This window comes from Scylla paramamosain, chromosome 4, assembly GCF_035594125.1.
Source record: "Scylla paramamosain isolate STU-SP2022 chromosome 4, ASM3559412v1, whole genome shotgun sequence".
Classification (NCBI taxonomy): domain Eukaryota; kingdom Metazoa; phylum Arthropoda; class Malacostraca; order Decapoda; family Portunidae; genus Scylla; species Scylla paramamosain.
This window is the reverse complement of record NC_087154.1, coordinates 15,639,018-15,656,517: the sequence shown is the minus strand read 5'-3', so window position 1 is coordinate 15,656,517 and position 17,500 is coordinate 15,639,018. Positions and strand designations below refer to the sequence as shown.

At 44.2% G+C, this 17,500-nt stretch overlaps 1 protein-coding gene across 1 annotated transcript; it reads right to left on the bottom strand.

The window, feature by feature from the left end:
- Nucleotides 1-3,070: 3,070 nt before the first annotated feature.
- On the bottom strand, nucleotides 3,071-5,491 carry LOC135100126 (uncharacterized). Its single transcript, XM_064003090.1, has one exon. It carries the CDS (start codon nucleotides 5,489-5,491, stop codon nucleotides 3,071-3,073), a length of 2,421 nt encoding a protein of 806 aa, XP_063859160.1.
- Between the last annotated feature and the right edge of the window lie 12,009 nt (nucleotides 5,492-17,500).

Below are 17,500 nucleotides of genomic sequence, written 5' to 3'. Positions count from 1 at the left end.
TTTATATTGCAATTCTATATTTTTATTTAGTTACCCCTTCAATTATTTCAAGGAGAACTATTACGGAACATGCATAGACAGTTACGGAAAATGGAGGAAACGCTAATTTGTAAGCGAGAGAGAGACAGAGAGAGAGAGAGAGAGAGAGAGAGAGAGGGGGGGGGGAGTTTAAAAAGCTGAGGATATTAAAGATTGAGGGGAGAGGAGAGAGTGAAAGCCAAAGACAACAACAACAACAACAGCAACAACAACAACAACAACCTACTACTACTACTACTACTACTGTTCATCGTCTTCTTTTCCTCTTCTTATTCATCTTTTCTTTTCTCTCTTTTATTCCCTCTCTATTTATCACTCGTTCCATATATACATTACCTTTATTATTCTCCTCCTCCTCCTCCTACTACCGAATTTTATCCAGAAAACTCTCATTTGAATATATACGAAGAGAGAGAGAGAGAGAGAGAGAGAGAGAGAGAGAGAGAGAGAGAGAGAGAGAGAGAGAGAGAGAGGGGAGGGGAAGGGGCGCAGTAACAAAATCATCAGAGGAAAGGGAGACGATGTTTTCTCTCTCTCTCTCTCTCTCTCTCTCTCTCTCTCTCTCTCTCTCTCTCTCTCTCTCTCTCTCTCTCTCTCTCTCTCTCTCTCTCTCTCTCTTCGGGTGATAATGGCGCCTTCGGGTGATATTGTACCTATGTTTAAATAAAAAAGAGAGAGAGAGAGAGAGAGAGAGAGAGAGATTTCTACAGCCTCTTTAGATCACACACATACATACACCCTTCCTCCCTCCTCCTCCCTCCTCCTCCTCCTCCTCCTCTTACTCCTCTTCCTCCTTCTCCTCCTCGTCTTCTTCCTCCTCCACCTCTTCCTTCTCTCATAACCCATACAATTAATATCAATTTATATCACTTATTGCTAATCTCCTCCTCCTCCTCTTGCTTTCTCTCTTACCTAAACTGCCAAGATAATATATACTCCCTCTAATTTTACCTCCTCCTTTTCCACAACAACGTTAAGTTACACAGACAATGAAAGGAATGTTCTCTTGGGCGAGAGGTACTGCCCTATTGACTCAGTTTTATTTACTAGCGATGAAATACTGTGCTTTCATAATGGAATTTTTATAAAAGATAATGAACATTACATACTTTGAATAATTTTCCATGTTCCAAAGCAAACAAGCTCATTTCTCCTTTCCTGCTCCTGGCCGGTGTGCGTCCAACTCGGCTCATTGCAACTCTGCCATTCCCTTTTACCAACACGGCCCACTTGATGAACCAACTCGTGCCATTTTGGAATACCAAGTCGGATTATCAGTTCGATTTAACAAACACCGATCACAATCAAGCTATTCAACTCATCTAAGGTATTATGCAACACACGCACTAACATATTGTCACGATCGCTTACTTACCTGCGATCGTACGATCCCGGTTATCTCTCCAAGAAAGTGGACGTTACACTGATCCCGGAAAGTTTTAAAGGTCTGGATTTTTAAAGGCTTCGAGTGCCTACCCGACCTATCCGAAATCGCCAGAATTATCTCTCACTCTACCTTTACCTTGACTCAGCACACCTGGAATTACCTTTAATACCAGATTAATGTTGGGTGGCTAGAAAACACGATTATTCTATGTTACAAGCACATATATTAATACTAATAATAATTCATAAACAACATGAGGTAGTACACGTTACTACATGACGTTCTCGTCACTTCCCACATCACCAGAACCCGTTTACACCTCCACCAGTCACAGAAATATTTCCCCTCAACCGCAGGAATTTACCCGGACGCCATTACCGCGTCCCCAGACAATAATTCCCGTATTTCACCTCCTCAAACCTCACAGGAGATTACCATCATCACCAAAGATTACCCATAACACCATAACATCGTCCCTAAAATCACCAGTACACCACAACACCAACTTCCAAGGTTAACACTACAACCTCCACTCACAAAATGGCTGCCAGTTTGACCTATGACCCCTTCCAACAGCGTCACCGGCACAACTCAACAACCGAATTTCAGCGGACAAGAGTTCTTGGTACCACAAAAGACTCACTAACCTGATCCTGGATATCAAGGTTATACCGCTACACCACTAATACCTGCACAATCTCACTCCATCACCAATCCACACCAAAATCCTTCCCTGAGAAACGCCACCTTCCTCCCCACTTCACGACCCAAGGCGCTCTACCTTCCCCTCCTTGGAATGTGTTGTTGCCCACTCAAGCTCCCCTCGTTTTCAACGTATTTCACCTCAATTATACTTCCTTCCTTATACATACAAAGATATAGAGAACTTAAATTATGAAGAGAATAATACTACATGATATAAAATGGGTAAATAAGCCTTACACTACTTATAACAATAATAAGGATAATGCCTGAATGGCAGGTAACCGAAACACGGGGACACTAAGAAAACGTGATCCCATTCAAGGTAAACTCGGCCAATAACATGACATCCCCTTCCCAAAAGAGGCGTGAGGCACCTGATTAGGATGCCTCACGACTAGATGGTGCACGGGACAAGGCATCGGCAATAATATTCTCACTGCCTTTCACATGGTGAATCTCTAAGTCATAGTCCTGTAAGACCAGGCACCACCTCATCAGCCTCTGATTGGAGTTTTTCATTTTATGCAAGAAAATGAGCGGATTGTGGTCGGTGAAGACCTGCACAGGCTGTCCCGTCCCTTTGACGTACACTTCAAAATGACTCAAACTCAGTACTAGGCCCAAAGTCTCTTTCTCAATAGTGCTGTAAGCCCTTTGATATGGTAACAACTCTTTAGAATAATAGCGTATGGGGTGCTCCATTCCCTCATGTTCTTGCATTAACACACCACCCACACCATTCTGACTGGCATCCACATACAATACAAATGGTTTTTCATAATCAGGCATGCGCAGCACTGGGGCACTGACTAACATTTTCTTAATCTCCAGAAAAGCTTCTTCACAAAGCTTATCCCAACAAAATTTTGACTTCTTATTCAGCAACTTGGTCAGGGGCATGGCAACATCAGAGAAATTCTTACAAAATCGCCTGTAATATCAACTGGCCAATAAGAATCTCAGTATCTCATTCCTATTGGTGGGTGGAGGGAGATTTACAATGTCTTTCACCTTGGCTTCCACGGTTCTCACTTCACCTTTTCCAACCTTGAAACCTAAGTACTCCACATTAGCTTGCACGAAATTACTTTTTGCTAAGTTGACAGTAAGGTTGGCATCATCCAGCCTTCTGAATACTTCCTCCAGCAGCTGCACATGCTCTTCCCAACTCTCAGTGTACAACAATATGTCGTCTATGTACACAGAACATCCCTTCAATCCCTTCAGTATTCTGTTCATTAACCTCTGAAAAGAACTCCCACTGTTCTTCATCCCAAACGGAAGAACTTTGTACTGGTATAATCCATCCATGGTGACAAAAGCTGATATGGCTTTTGCCCTCTCAGTGAGTCCTACTTGCCAGTACCCCTTTAACAAGTCAATTTTTGTTATGAAGTTGGCACTTCCCACATGATCTATACAGTCATCAACTCTAGGGATAGGGTAAGCATCAGGTTTTGTCACCATGTTAACCTTCCTATAGTCCGTACAAAAACGGAAACTCTCTTGACCAGGCTTGGGCACCAGTACACATGGCGAACTCCATGGGCTCTCACTGGGCTCAATCAAGTCGTTTTCCAGCATATACTCTACTTCTTTTCTCATGATCTCTCTTTTCTGCGGGTTAACTCTGTAGAGATGCTGTTTGATGGGTTCAGCCTCCCCAACATCCACATCGTGCACCACCACATTCGTTTTTCTAGGTGCATCAGGGAACAAAGAATTGAATCTTTCAATTATCTCCCTAATTCTTTCCTTCTTCTCTAGCTCCATGTGCCCCAGTTTATCATTTAAATTCCCTAACACAGCTGAGTTCTCTAGCACCATCCCTTCACACCTACTCAGTTTCACTTCGGACCACTTCTCTTCCGCCTCAGTGGTTGCATTTACAACACTCACAGTTCTTACTCCCACTACTACATCACCTCCATTTTCTCTGTCCCTTTCATGAAATGGCTTCAACATGTTTACATGACACAACTGGTTCTTTTTCTTCCTCCCTGGAGTTTTTACAATGTAATTCACATCACTCATTTTCCTCTCAATCTCCCAAGGCCCGCTGAACCTGGCTTTGAAAGGATCACCCTGCAATGGGAAAAGAACCAATACCTTGTCCCCAGGCTGGAAAGATCTGTCCCTCGCCTTCTTGTCATACCAGCCTTTCATCTCACTCCGACTATTTTTCAAATTTTCCCGAGCAATTTTCCTAGCTCTCATCAATCTGTCCTTGAAATCAGATACATATTTCACCACAGTATGAGGTTCCTCTGCTCCTAACCATTTTTCTTTCACCATCCTTAAAGGACCGTTCACCTCATGCCCATACACTAACTCAAATGGGCTGAAACCAGTTGACTCCTGCACACTGTCCCTTAACGCGAACAAGGCTAGTGGCAATGCCTCATCCCACTGAACACTCATCTCCTCACAATACATCCTGAGAGTGTTTTTAAGAGTTTGGTGAAATCTTTCTACACAACCCTGAGACTGAGGGTGATAAGCACTCGACAGTCTCTGTTCAATCTTTAGACCCCTTAGGATTTCCTTGAACGCACGAGAAGTGAAATTACTTCCCTGGTCTGACTGCAACACCTTAGGAATTCCCACCCAGGAGAAAAATTTCACCAGTTCCCTCACAATTTTTTTAGAGTTTATACTCCTGAGGGGAATGGCCTCAGGAAACCTGGATGACATACACATAATAGTCAGCAAGTACTGGTTTCCCCTCCGGGTCCTTGGTAAAGGACCTACACAGTCTATCACCACCTTACTGAAAGGCTCGTCGACCACAGGTATAGGGTGAAGGGGGGCAGGGCGAATCACCTGGTTCGGATTGCCCACCTTCTGACACAAACCACAAGTTTTACAAAACTCTTTCACATCACCTCTCACTCTGGGCCAGTAAAAATGACACAGGATTTTTCCTAGGGTTTTTCTGACCCCCAGGTGTCCTGCTAGATTACCTTCGTGTGCCATCTCCAAAATTTTCTTCCTATATACCCGTGGCACCACAATCTGCCTTTTCACCATCCAGTGATCAGAGGTTGGGGCTGTCAGGGGCCTCCAACTTCTCATTAATACCCCGTTATTCACGTAGTAGCCCACGTACTCATTGTCCAGCTCACCCAGCATTTTAGCCTCATTCCAAGCAGACTTCAAGCTTTCATCACTCTCCTGAGCTTTTATCAACTCGCTCTTTTCTACCAGAAAATCAAGGTTGGGCTCCACCTGGCCTACAACCGGTTCACCACTCGCGCAATCCGGGTTAGTTCCTTTTTCATCAGGTTCCTCAAACAGAACGCCCAGGCCTTCGTCCTCCTGCGTTGCTCCCTCGGTGTCCATGCGTTCCTTCCAGGCCATCGCTCAGGTCACTGCGCAGACTGGGACCAATTCAGGCACCTCTGCCTCTCCATCTGTTGAGTGAGGGACTGCTGCCGGAGTGGTGGTTTCTGTCATCCCTATCAGAGGGTTGTCTACCATCTGAAGTTTAGGGATAACTCGACCTCCAGCCAGGTCGTTCCCAACCAGCATATCCACTCCATCTACGGGCAGTGTCTCCTTCACTCCCACCGTCACCTCTCCAGTGACGTATCCACAGTCCAGCCAAACTTTGTGCAGGGGAATACTGAACTTGCCTCCTGCACCCTTGCATGAGACCTCTCTGCCAGTGCTGGTCTCCTCATTCCATGGGAGTACACTACTTAAGATCAGACTCTGGTTAGCTCCCGTATCCCGAAGGATTCTGATCATCTTCTCTGGACTTCCCTCCACTTTCACTGTGCCCTTACTGGTGAAGTGCTCAAAGCCCTCATCTTTCGGCGGCTCCTGTTGTATCTCTGCATTCATATTCTCCACATACTTTATCAGGTCTCTTTGGGCGGCAACTGCTCCCACTGGCTTCGGCCGTCCCTTCGGACACTGGAACTTCCTATGCCCGCTACTTCCACATCCAAGGCACTTAACTGCACCTTCATCACCACTACCCTTCTGGTAATAGGTAGTGCTCCTGGGCCTACTCCTTTAGGGCGTAGACCTCATGTTGTGGTCGGCTGGCGGGGGCATGCTGGAGAATGGCTTTCTCCCTTCATGGTGTTCATCTCCGTTCAGCCCACGGACCGCACAGTACTTGTCAGCTCTGCGTCCGGCTTCCATCACATCTTTCACGTCGTGTGATATGAGCTCATATTTTACACTGAGGGGCATTTGGCTCATAAATTGTTCCATCTGCATAACTCATTTTACCTCCTCAAGTGTAGTGGCTTCCTCGGCCTTCAGCCACCGGTCCAGTTTAAGGATAACCTCTCGAGCCATCCCGAGATAAGTATCACCTGGGCGTTTTGTTGTCCTGAGGAACCTTTCCCGGTACACACTCGGACATAGAAGGGTTGATCCCAACACCGCTTCATTTACCACTTCATAATCACGCGCGTCTTGCTCACTCAAATTCACATATACCTCTCGGGCCTTTCCTTAAAATTTAGACTGGACTATTAATGCCCAATCATTTTCATCCCATCCCATCATCTTTGCAGTTTTTTCAAATTGAACAAAGAAGTTTTCTTCCTCCCCTTCCACAAAGTTAGGCATACTGATGGACTTTCTCTCTAAATCCCGGTTGATTTGGGCACCATTTCCTGCCCTGGTCTCATTTACTTTATTTTTACTTTCCGCTCTAATCTTTTCTATCTCAATCTCTTTTTGCATCTGTATCTGCTCCCTCTTTAACTCCACCTCTTGCTGCTTCTGCTCCCTCTGCATCTGTATTTGAAGTTTCATTAGCTCAAATTTTTCACTACTAGAAAGGCCATCTGTTCCACCAAGAGCACCCAGGTTTATCTCACTGACCCCAGCACCTTCCTCTACACTCTCCCCATCATTATCTTCACTTTCACCACCATCATTTTCAAACCAGCTCCTCTCCACAAGAGCATTTTTCAACTCTGCCTGCATTTCCTCCTTTTTCTTGGATTTCAACTCCACTTGAAACCTCTCAGCCACTGAACATAATTCCTCCTTGGTTAGTGTGTACAGATCATGCACACTTCTCGACAGAAGGAACATCTCAACATGTCTAGCGGCCATGATTACAATTGCTACACTCCACAAAATATTCACAAAATATTTCTCCAAATATTCACCACAATACATGCACAGTTTTAAAGAAATATTTCACACAGGTAAATTCCTCCCAACAACAATCACCATGTAACACTCGTTACACCCCACAAATGTTCAAAGAATCCCGGACAGGCCCCCATATTCTGTCACGATCGCTTACTTACCTGCGATCGTACGATCCCGGTTATCTCTCCAAGAAAGTGGACGTTACACTGATCCCGGAAAGTTTTAAAGGTCTGGATTTTTAAAGGCTTCGAGTGCCTACCCGACCTATCCGAAATCGCCAGAATTATCTCTCACTCTATCTTTACCTTGACTCAGCACACCTGGAATTACCTCTAATACCAGATTAATGTTGGGGGGATAGAAAACACGATTATTCTATGTTACAAGCACATATATTAATACCAATAATAATTCACAAACAACATGAGGTAGTACACGTTACTACATGACGTTCTCGTCACTTCCCACATCACCAGAACCCGTTTACACCTCCACCAGTCACAGAAATATTTCCCCTCAACCGCAGGAATTTACCCGGACGCCATTACCGCGTCCCCAGACAATAATTCCCGTATTTCACCTCCTCAAACCTCACAGGAGATTACCATCATCACCAAAGATTACCCATAACACCATAACATCGTCCCTAAAATCACCAATACACCACAACACCAACTTCCAAGGTTAACACCACAACCTCCACTCACAAAATGGCTGCCAGTTTGACCTATGACCCCTTCCAACAGCGTCACCGGCACAACTCAACAACCGAATTTCAGCGGACAAGAGTTCTTGGTACCACAAAAGACTCACTAACCTGATCCTGGATATCAAGGTTATACCGCTACACCACTAATACCTCCACAATCTCACTCCATCACCAATCCACACCAAAATCCTTCCCTGAGAAACGCCACCTTCCTCCCCACTTCACGACCCAAGGCGCTCTACCTTCCCCTCCTTGGAATGTGTTGCTGCCCACTCAAGCTCCCCTCGTTTTCAAGGTATTTCACCTCAATTATACTTCCTTCCTTATTCATACAAAGATATAGAGAACTTAAATTATGAAAATAATAATACTACATGATATAAAATGGGTAAATAAGCCTTACACTACTTATAACAATAATAAGGATAATGCCTGAATGGCAGGTAACCGAAACACGGGGACACTAAGAAAACGTGATCCCATTCAAGGTAAACTCAGCCAATAACATGACAATATTCACTCTATTCCACCTCCCTCCATCCTTCACCTCATCATTTCCGGTCTCTCCAACTTCCTTTTTTACCTTCACCACCTCAAAGGCTTCATGCTTACACCAGCTCACAGCATAAACACGAAAATTGTATATGAATATGACCATGATATTTTCAAATCTGAATAATGCATTTTACCTCTAAGAATGAGACACAATTCTTGTTAAATTACCAAATTATACAGACATTTCCACATGTGAAGCTTTACATATTTTTCATAGATACAAATTTAAACGTTTAAAATTCATTTAAAGGTCGTAATTACCACTAATTAGATTGAGAGTCGAGGACAAAGTATATGGGAAGCACATGGTTCACATTAACACTGAAAGTTTGCGGGACAGTTCAGTGATGTGCGTCATAATTCCAGACAGCTTTTATATGTGACACGTTTTACACACACACACACACACACACACACACACACACACTGTGAGCCATGGGTTCGGTAATTATAAGGCAGACAGATAATGGTGTTTATATTATCAGTAATGAGAAGTGCCTGGCAACAAGCAAACAATTAGTGACTGCTCTAATACCAGTGGGAATGGCACGCCTGTCCAATAACCAACGCATTACCGTGCATATTTCCTCAATAAGCACCATGCAATAATTTTCCCGACCAGCATCGACGTCACGAAGCATGTTAGCCGCTTGCCCAACACCACGAGCAGTGCACCGCCGCGCCGGACGACACAGCACACCCCTCGAGGCACATCTGGGACGTTAAATGATAGCAGTGAAAGGAGAGTCTCAGAAGTCTCAAGAAATGTCTGTTATAATGTGACAAGGTCCAATATTCTAAAACAGTTCCATCCAGCATCACTACTTTCAAAAGGCTTTATTTGAAGTGACACTAGTTTTTTAGGGATATTTTTACTATTCTAGTGACATATTAATCATGTTTTTTACATCATTAACAAGATAAAAATTCTTCAGAATTCTTGAGGCTAATCATCTCTGTGGCCTAGGAAAATAGTCGTTATGAGAGAGCGAAGCCTTCCCGTATACTGGCGAAGGGACGAGGACGTAGAACCCTCCATAGGGAATATGCCACTATGGAAAGTAGAGAAAAGACTGTTCTCGCGTCCTCTTGGTAATCTGTTTAAGGAGAACATACAGAAGTAGGTCGTTCAGTGTATATTTTTACGACTGCCCGCCAGAGACTCCCTTGCCGTATTATTTTGATGTTTGATCGTGACTCGTGACAGAACAGCGGCCTTTTTTTTTTTTTTTTTTATTTTTATGTAGGAAGGATACTGGCCAAGGGCAACAAAAATCTAATAAAAAAAAATGCCCACTGAAATGCCAGTCCCTTAAAAGGGTCAAAGCAGTGGTCAAAAATTGGTGGATAAGTGTCTTGAAACCTCCCTCTTGAAGGAATTAAAGTCATAGGAAGGTGGAAATACAGAAGCAGGCAAGGAGTTCCAGAGTTTACCAGAGAAAGGGATGAATGATTGAGAATACTGGTTAACTCTTGCGTTAGAGAGGTGGACAGAATAGGAGTGAGAGAAAGAAGAAAGTCTTGTGCAGCGAGGCCGCGGGAGGAGGGGAGGCATGCAGTTAGCAAGATCAGAAGAGCAGTTGGCATGAAAATAGCGGTAGAAGACAGCTAGATATGCAACATTGCGGCGGTGAGAGAGGGGCTGAAGACAGTCAGTTAGAGGAGAGGAGTTGATGAGACGAAAAGCTTTTGATTCCACCCTGTCTAGAACAGCAGTATGAGTGGAACCCCCCCCAGACATGTGAAGCATACTCCATACATGGACGGATAAGGCCCTTGTACAGAGTTAGCAGCTGGGGGGGTGAGAAAAACTGGCGGAGACGTCTCAGAACACCTAGCTTCATAGAAGCTGTTTTAGCTAGAGATGAGATGTGAAGTTTCCAGTTCAGATTATAAGTAAAGGACAGACCGAGGATGTTCAGTGTAGAAGAGGGGGACAGTTGAGTGTCATTGAAGAAGAGGGGATAGTTGTCTGGAAGATTGTGTCGAGTTGATAGATGAAGGAATTGAGTTTTTGAGGCATTGAACAATACCAAGTTTGCTCTGCCCCAATCAGAAATTTTAGAAAGATCAGAAGTCAGGCGTTCTGTGGCTTCCCTGCGTGATATGTTTACCTCCTGAAGGGTTGGACGTCTATGAAAAGACGTGGAAAGTGCAGGGTGGTATCATCAGCATAGGAGTGGATAGGACAAGAAGTTTGGTTTAGAAGATCATTAATGAATAATAAGAAGAGAGTGGGTGACAGGACAGAACCCTGAGGAACACCACTGTTAATAGATTTAGGAGAAGAACAGTGACCGTCTACCACAGCAGCAATAGAACGGTCAGAAAGGAAACTTGAGATGAAGTTACAGAGAGAAGGATAGAAACCGTAGGAGGGTAGTTTGGAAATCAAAGCTTTGTGCCAGACTCTATCAAAGGCTTTTGATATGTCCAAGGCAACAGCAAAAGTTTCACCAAAGTCTCTAAAAGAGGATGACCAAGACTCAGTAAGGAAAGCCAGAAGATCATCAGTAGAGCGGCCTTGACGGAACCCATACTGGCGATCAGATAGAAGGTTGTGAAGTGATAGATGTTTAAGAATCTTCCTGTTGAGGATAGATTCAAAAACTTTAGATAAGCAGGAAATTAAAGCAATAGGACGGTAGTTTGAGGGATTAGAACAGTCACCCTTTTTAGGAACAGGTTGAATGTAGGCAAACTTCCAGCAAGAAGGAAAGGTAGATGTTGACAGACAGAGCTGAAAGAGTTTGACTAGGCAAGGTGCAAGCACGGAGGCACAGTTTCGGAGAACAATAGGAGGGACCCCATCAGGTCCATAAACCTTCCGAGGGTTTAGGCCAGCGAGGGCATGGAAAACATCATTACGAAGAATTTTAATACGTGGCATGAAGTAGTCAGAGGGTGGAGGAGAGGGAGGAACAAGCCCAGAATCGTCCAAGGTAGAGTTTTTAGCAAAGGTTTGAGCGAAGAGTTCAGCTTTAGAAATAGATGTGATAGCAGTGGTGCCATCTGGTTGAAGTAGAGGAGGGAAAGAAGAAGAAGCAAAGTTATTGGAGATATTTTTGGCTAGATGCCAGAAATCACGAGGGGAGTTAGATCTTGAAAGGTTTTGACATTTTCTGTTAATGAAGGAGTTTTTGGCTAGAACAGACTTAGCATGGTTCCGGGCAGAAATATAAAGTGCATGAGATTCTGGTGAAGGAAGGCTTAAGTACCTTTTGTGGGCCACCTCTCTATCATGTATAGCACGAGAACAAGCTGTGTTAAACCAAGGTTTAGAAGGTTTAGGACGAGAAAAAGAGTGAGGAATGTACGCCTCCATGCCAGACACTATCACCTCTGTTATGCGCTCAGCACACAAAGACGGGTCTCTGACACGGAAGCAGTAGTCATTCCAAGGAAAATCAGCAAAATACCTCCTCAGGTCCCCCCAACTAGCAGAGGCAAAACGCCAGAGGCACCTTCGCTTAGGGGGATCCTGAGGAGGGATTGGAGTGATAGGACAAGATAAAGATATGATATTGTGATCGGAGGAGCCCAACGGAGAAGAAAGGGTGACAGCATAAGCAGAAGGAGTAGAGGTCAGGAAAAGGTCAAGAATGTTGGGCGTATCTCCAAGACGGTCAGGAATACGAGTAGGGCGTTGCACCAATTGCTCTAGGTCATGGAGGATAGCAAAGTTGTAGGCTAGTTCACCAGGATGGTCAGTGAAGGGAGAGGAAAGCCAAAGCTGGTGGTGAACATTGAAGTCTCCAAGAATGGAGATCTCTGCAAAAGGGAAGAGGGTCAGAATGTGCTCCACTTTGGAAGTTAAGTAGTCAAAGAATTTCTTATAGTCAGAGGAGTTAGGAGAGAGGTATACAGCACAGATAAATTTAGTATGAGAATGACTCTGTAGTCGTAGCCAGATGGTGGAAAACTCGGAAGATTCAAGAGCGTGGGCACGAGAGCAGGTTAAGTCATTGCGCACATAAACGCAGCATCCAGCTTTGGATCGAAAATGAGGATAGAGAAAGTAGGAGGGAACAGAAAAGGGGCTACTGTCAGTTGCCTCAGACACCTGAGTTTCAGTGAGGAAAAGAAGATGAGGTTTAGAAGAGGAGAGGTGGTGTTCTACAGATTGAAAATTAGATCTTAGACCGCGAATGTTGCAGAAGTTAATGAAGAAAAAGTTGAGGGGGGTGTCAAGACACTTAGGGTCGTCGACGGAAAGGCAGTCCGACCTGGGGACATTTATGGTCCCCTCCCCAGATGGGGACTCCGAGGCTGGTGTAGGAGTCGCCACGATTTTAAATTTTTTTGAGTGAAGGGTGTGTGTGTTATTAGGTGCTTGTAGTTTTGTGTGGAGGAAGAGAGTTGTCTTTAGAGGGCAGGCTGTGACTACCCCCTTGTGTTGTGAGACACAAAGGGAAACGTTCAGTGAGGTCACACTGGGTTTAATGATAAGTTCACAGCACCCCCTGAACAGTGCTTTAGACCTCACTGGGAGTAATTATCGTTTCGGCAGGTGTCTACTGTCTCCTGCCTCCTATGTTTTGTTATTGTGCTTACGTAAAGGGAGCGGACAAGGAGCCTAATGTCCCTGTAATATACATATTTATGCTCCTATGACCATCAATCATCCAAATCCATACAGTTGTCTATTCATCTCTAAAAGTTTCCCTCTTAACTCATCACTAACAACCTGAGTCTATTCCAGTTATCTGCCATCTTATCCGATAATCAGTTTCTTCATACCTTGTAGAGTATGAGAGATGCCACGCTCGAGATGAACCAGTTAGGACACTAATTTCCAACTCTTCAGCCTCTCCTCCGTTCTAGTTTCTCGTATCCCGGTAACCCAGACTCCTCCTCCTCCTCCTCCCATTCTCTCTAACGGTGTTATTATATCACCACGGCGACTCTGGCAAGGTAACTTTACCAGCTGACGACACATGAACACTGTATCAGTAACACTGACCGATGTTCCCGCCTGTCGATTGGCTCAAGCATTCGTGGTTTCTTTTCACACGTGTGGCAAGCTGGCTATATACGAATACCTACCAAAATCATCTGTTAGTTATAAGATACCGGGTTATTTGTACGCATACATCGGTACCTTATAAACGATTATAGGTTTAAGTAAACATGAAACCAGTCTGCCGCACCATATGGAAAAGAAAACGAGAATACTTGGCGCCAATCAGCAGACGAAAGCATCGGTCAGTGGCAGTGTTACTAAGTTCACGTCTCCTCAGTTAAATTCCGTTACCAGACTAAGCTTTTGTGTATAGCCCACCTGTTTCCCTACCTTTCCTCTCTGGCCCTCGACACCAGCCCACGTAGATGCACAGTGGCTTGTTTGATGAATTTACCAACAGGAGAGTCACTGAAGTTGAGATGCGGGAGTTCGGATCAGAGTTGTCTAGGTGGCCATTAGGCATCAGGTGTGTGTGGGAAGCCCATAGGGTTTGTAGTAAAGCTGTAGTCAGTGTCATTTATCGTGGGGTGGGTGGATGCTCGTTCCCACACGCTCACCTGTTGCTGTGCCCTGCTGTGACTGGTGGAGGCAGGAGCGTGGGTGGGATAATAGTAGTGATAGTAGTGAGAATGCTGTAGTGGCGGTGAATGTGAAAGATTATGATTATGGTTAAGTACCGATGTTAATTCTCTCTCTCTCTCTCTCTCTCTCTCTCTCTCTCTCTCTCTCTCTCTCTCTCTCTCTCTCTCTCTCTCTCTCTCTCTCTCTCTCTTTCTCTCTCTCTGCCTTGCATCTTGCAAATATGGAATCGGCCTTCGAACAGCAACAAGCTCTTAATTTTTCCAGCCAGCAAATTGTTGGTACATTTCACTAGAGTCGAGTTTTTTGGTGAATCATTACAGATAATTTGCGAATTAGGCACGTTTAGAAAACTGTGAGGGCTAGGTTTTACAGCGGCGCGTTTTTTAATTAATCAGTGAATGGTGGTGTTATCACCCGCCAGTTAGTTGATCCGGATAAGCTGAGGCAGGTCCTGTTTGGCCATTTCCTGGCATATAAAGCCTTTCATTTGTCAGGGGATGAATGTTATCAAAACTGCTGTGCTCCCTCGTATTGAAAGCCTCGCTCTACTGTGCTTTGTTGTGCAGTGATGCTCTGTGCTACATTTCCCCAATTACGACAGCCGACACAGCCGCTCTCTGCCATATCCTGGGCGTTGGTTATGTGAGTTTGACAATATTCTCTAGGTTTTTAAGATGATTTCAGAGAGATTACCACGTGTAGGCCCGATGGCGTCTTACACCTTACCTTATTTTCTTATCACTAAGTTTTAATTACGAGTTTGGTCCTGGCGTTCGGTAGTTTCTTTGTGGGAGAAGTAGCGCTCTTTTCCAAACATTACCCGGTACTGTATGACCTAGTTGTTGAGGCACCGAGCTCATCAATGTCCTCGAACGTTCATCTGTATGGTTTTTATATCTGCAAACGTTATATACAGTATCTTTACCGTCTCTAACCTTTATTTTCAGTAGGGGGTTTTATATTAGCGTTTTGCCCTTGGCTGGTGCCTCTCCTTCATAAAAAAAAATAATAATATTGTAACGAAAAGGAAGGAAACGGACAGAAAGGTGCGAAAGGTGAGAGGGAAGGGAAGGAGAAAGGGAGGGAGGCACGTTGGGTCAACACCTCGAGGCTCTAGTCTCGAGAACGCGAATTTACTCAACCTACACGAATACTGAAGTGTGTGTGTGTGTGTGTGTGTGTGTGTGTGTGCTTTTCTCTGCCACTTTTGCACTTCCAATCTCAAGCATGTTTACAAGCAACTTTCCATTACGGCGAGAGCTTCAGCTTCAAAGACACTAGCGAGTTAAGGTCGCGGGAGGAAATACATTTGTAACAGAGACCAGCACGAGGCGGAGTGAGAAAACATGGAATGACAAGACTGGGAACATCTGTAGCACGAGGACGAGAGCGAGGACGAGGACAAGGACGAGGAGTAGGAGGAGCAAGAGGAGGAGGACAAAGAGGGGCAAGGAGAGAGAGAGAGAGAGAGAGAGAGAGAGAGAGAGAGAGAGAGAGAGAGAGAGAGAGAGAGAGAGAGAGAGAGAGAGAGAGAAAGAGAGAGGAGGGAAGAGAACACAATATTTGAAGGAAATAACTTATGACAATTTCCTGTGGCAAGAACAAGTGTATTTGTGGCCCATACATTGGTTCCAGACATTGTCACCTTTACTGCACAAAGATACGTAATACAGCTTAGTGTTATTATGAAAGGATACAAAATACAGCCACATCTTCGCTTTACTCACGAAGTATTGGTTTCTCGTCATTATTACAGTCCAAAGTTCAAAGACGCTGGAGTGATCGCCGCTTCGCCGAGCCCAGACTTGCCAAAAAGCGCGGCGTCACAAAACAGTCAGTCCTGCAGCCTCTCGGAAATACACGGCGAGCAGTCCTGGTTCTTTTAATGGAGTTTTGTTGTTGGGATTAGTTTTGTGGCACGGAATTGTTTTCTCTCCAGATATCACAAATCTTTTCCGTAGTATTGGACATCACAGGAGCACCGAGCGTTGAGGGGAGTCTCTCTTGCATGTTGTGTAGCGATAAAATGATTGGCAGTGTACTGGATTCAAATTTCCTCCATGTGAACCGAAGCATCGCGTCACCTTTGTGGTTCCGAGATGCGCAATCATGTGGCCATTTCGCGTCGCTGGTAACGATGAGGCCAGTCTCCTTTTTACTCTGCCCGCCATTGTCAGGGATCAGAGTGCATGCTGTTGTGTTGGATGGATTTTCTTTTATCTTTTTTTTTTTCTTTTTATGTGTATCAGTTTATCATATCAAGGTCGAGTGTTGTTTCTCAATTTCCGGATCAATGAGAAATCTTAGAAAAGTGTTTCACGACTGACCACACTGCCTGGTGCTCCTCTCTCCTTCCACTAAGTCAGTAAAGCAGTAATCTATCAGTTGCAATTCTTATTTTCTATAAACATTGAGTAAGTGGGTTCTTGAACGTTTCAGCATCTTTTGTTTACTATTTTTAACAGGCTATAGCAGAAGGTATAAAAATTTCTGAAGGCGTTTTCCTTCTTCTAAAAGTTTAGCGAGGATTCTGCATCTTTATACAGAAACTAAATAAAAAAAAATAAATAAATAACATGGATATGAAACAAACTTATCAGCTCTGTAGTCTGTGAAACAGTCTGATGAACACCTCAGACGTTCACCACTACGGGTTAGTCCTCAGGTTCACGATAAATGACATAATTACAGCGAGATTCAGCCATTCAGTACAGACCATTGTCTTTTCCCAGCCACCTCCTGATCCTGGCATATGAATGATGTATTTACGGTGAGTGTAGTTTGTCTAGGAGTCTCGCATGAGGGTCCTCGTCAGGGGCTTTCCAGAAATCGAGATGTATTTCAATGCTGAGCATTGGCCTATTCCTGTGTTCATGAATATCGTAAGAGAAATCCATCTGGAAATTCAGGATAAACATTGGCTCCTGCTTCCCTGAACTTGCTGAATTTATTATTTATTATTATTACTTATCATGATTACTTTACTGCAGAGGTTAGTTTTATTAACACAGAGAGAGAGAGACAGAGAGAGAGAGAGAGAGAGAGAGAGAGAGAGAGAGAGAGAGAGAGAGAGAGAGAGAGAGAGTCTACGTACGAGTATAGTGCGCAGTCGCATTTTACAGAAGTATTTTTAATGACCGCAATAATGTTGTTGTGTAATGCTTATCGGTAAGTTACAAGCTTTTTAATGTCGTTTGTCTTATTATAAGATACTATAATATTCCACAGCCTGCAAAAAAATAAGATTAAACTACTCGTAATTTGACCAAGTGGCACCTCCGAGGCTGTGACAATGCAACCGTGTGTCCGTCATGTCACAGAGCACACCCGCGAGTCCCGTACATTTTCAACTCCACTGACGGGTAAACAAAGCCTTATAATACATATGTGTATAGAACATTTTCTACTTAGAATTACGCGTTCTTTCACTTCTTTC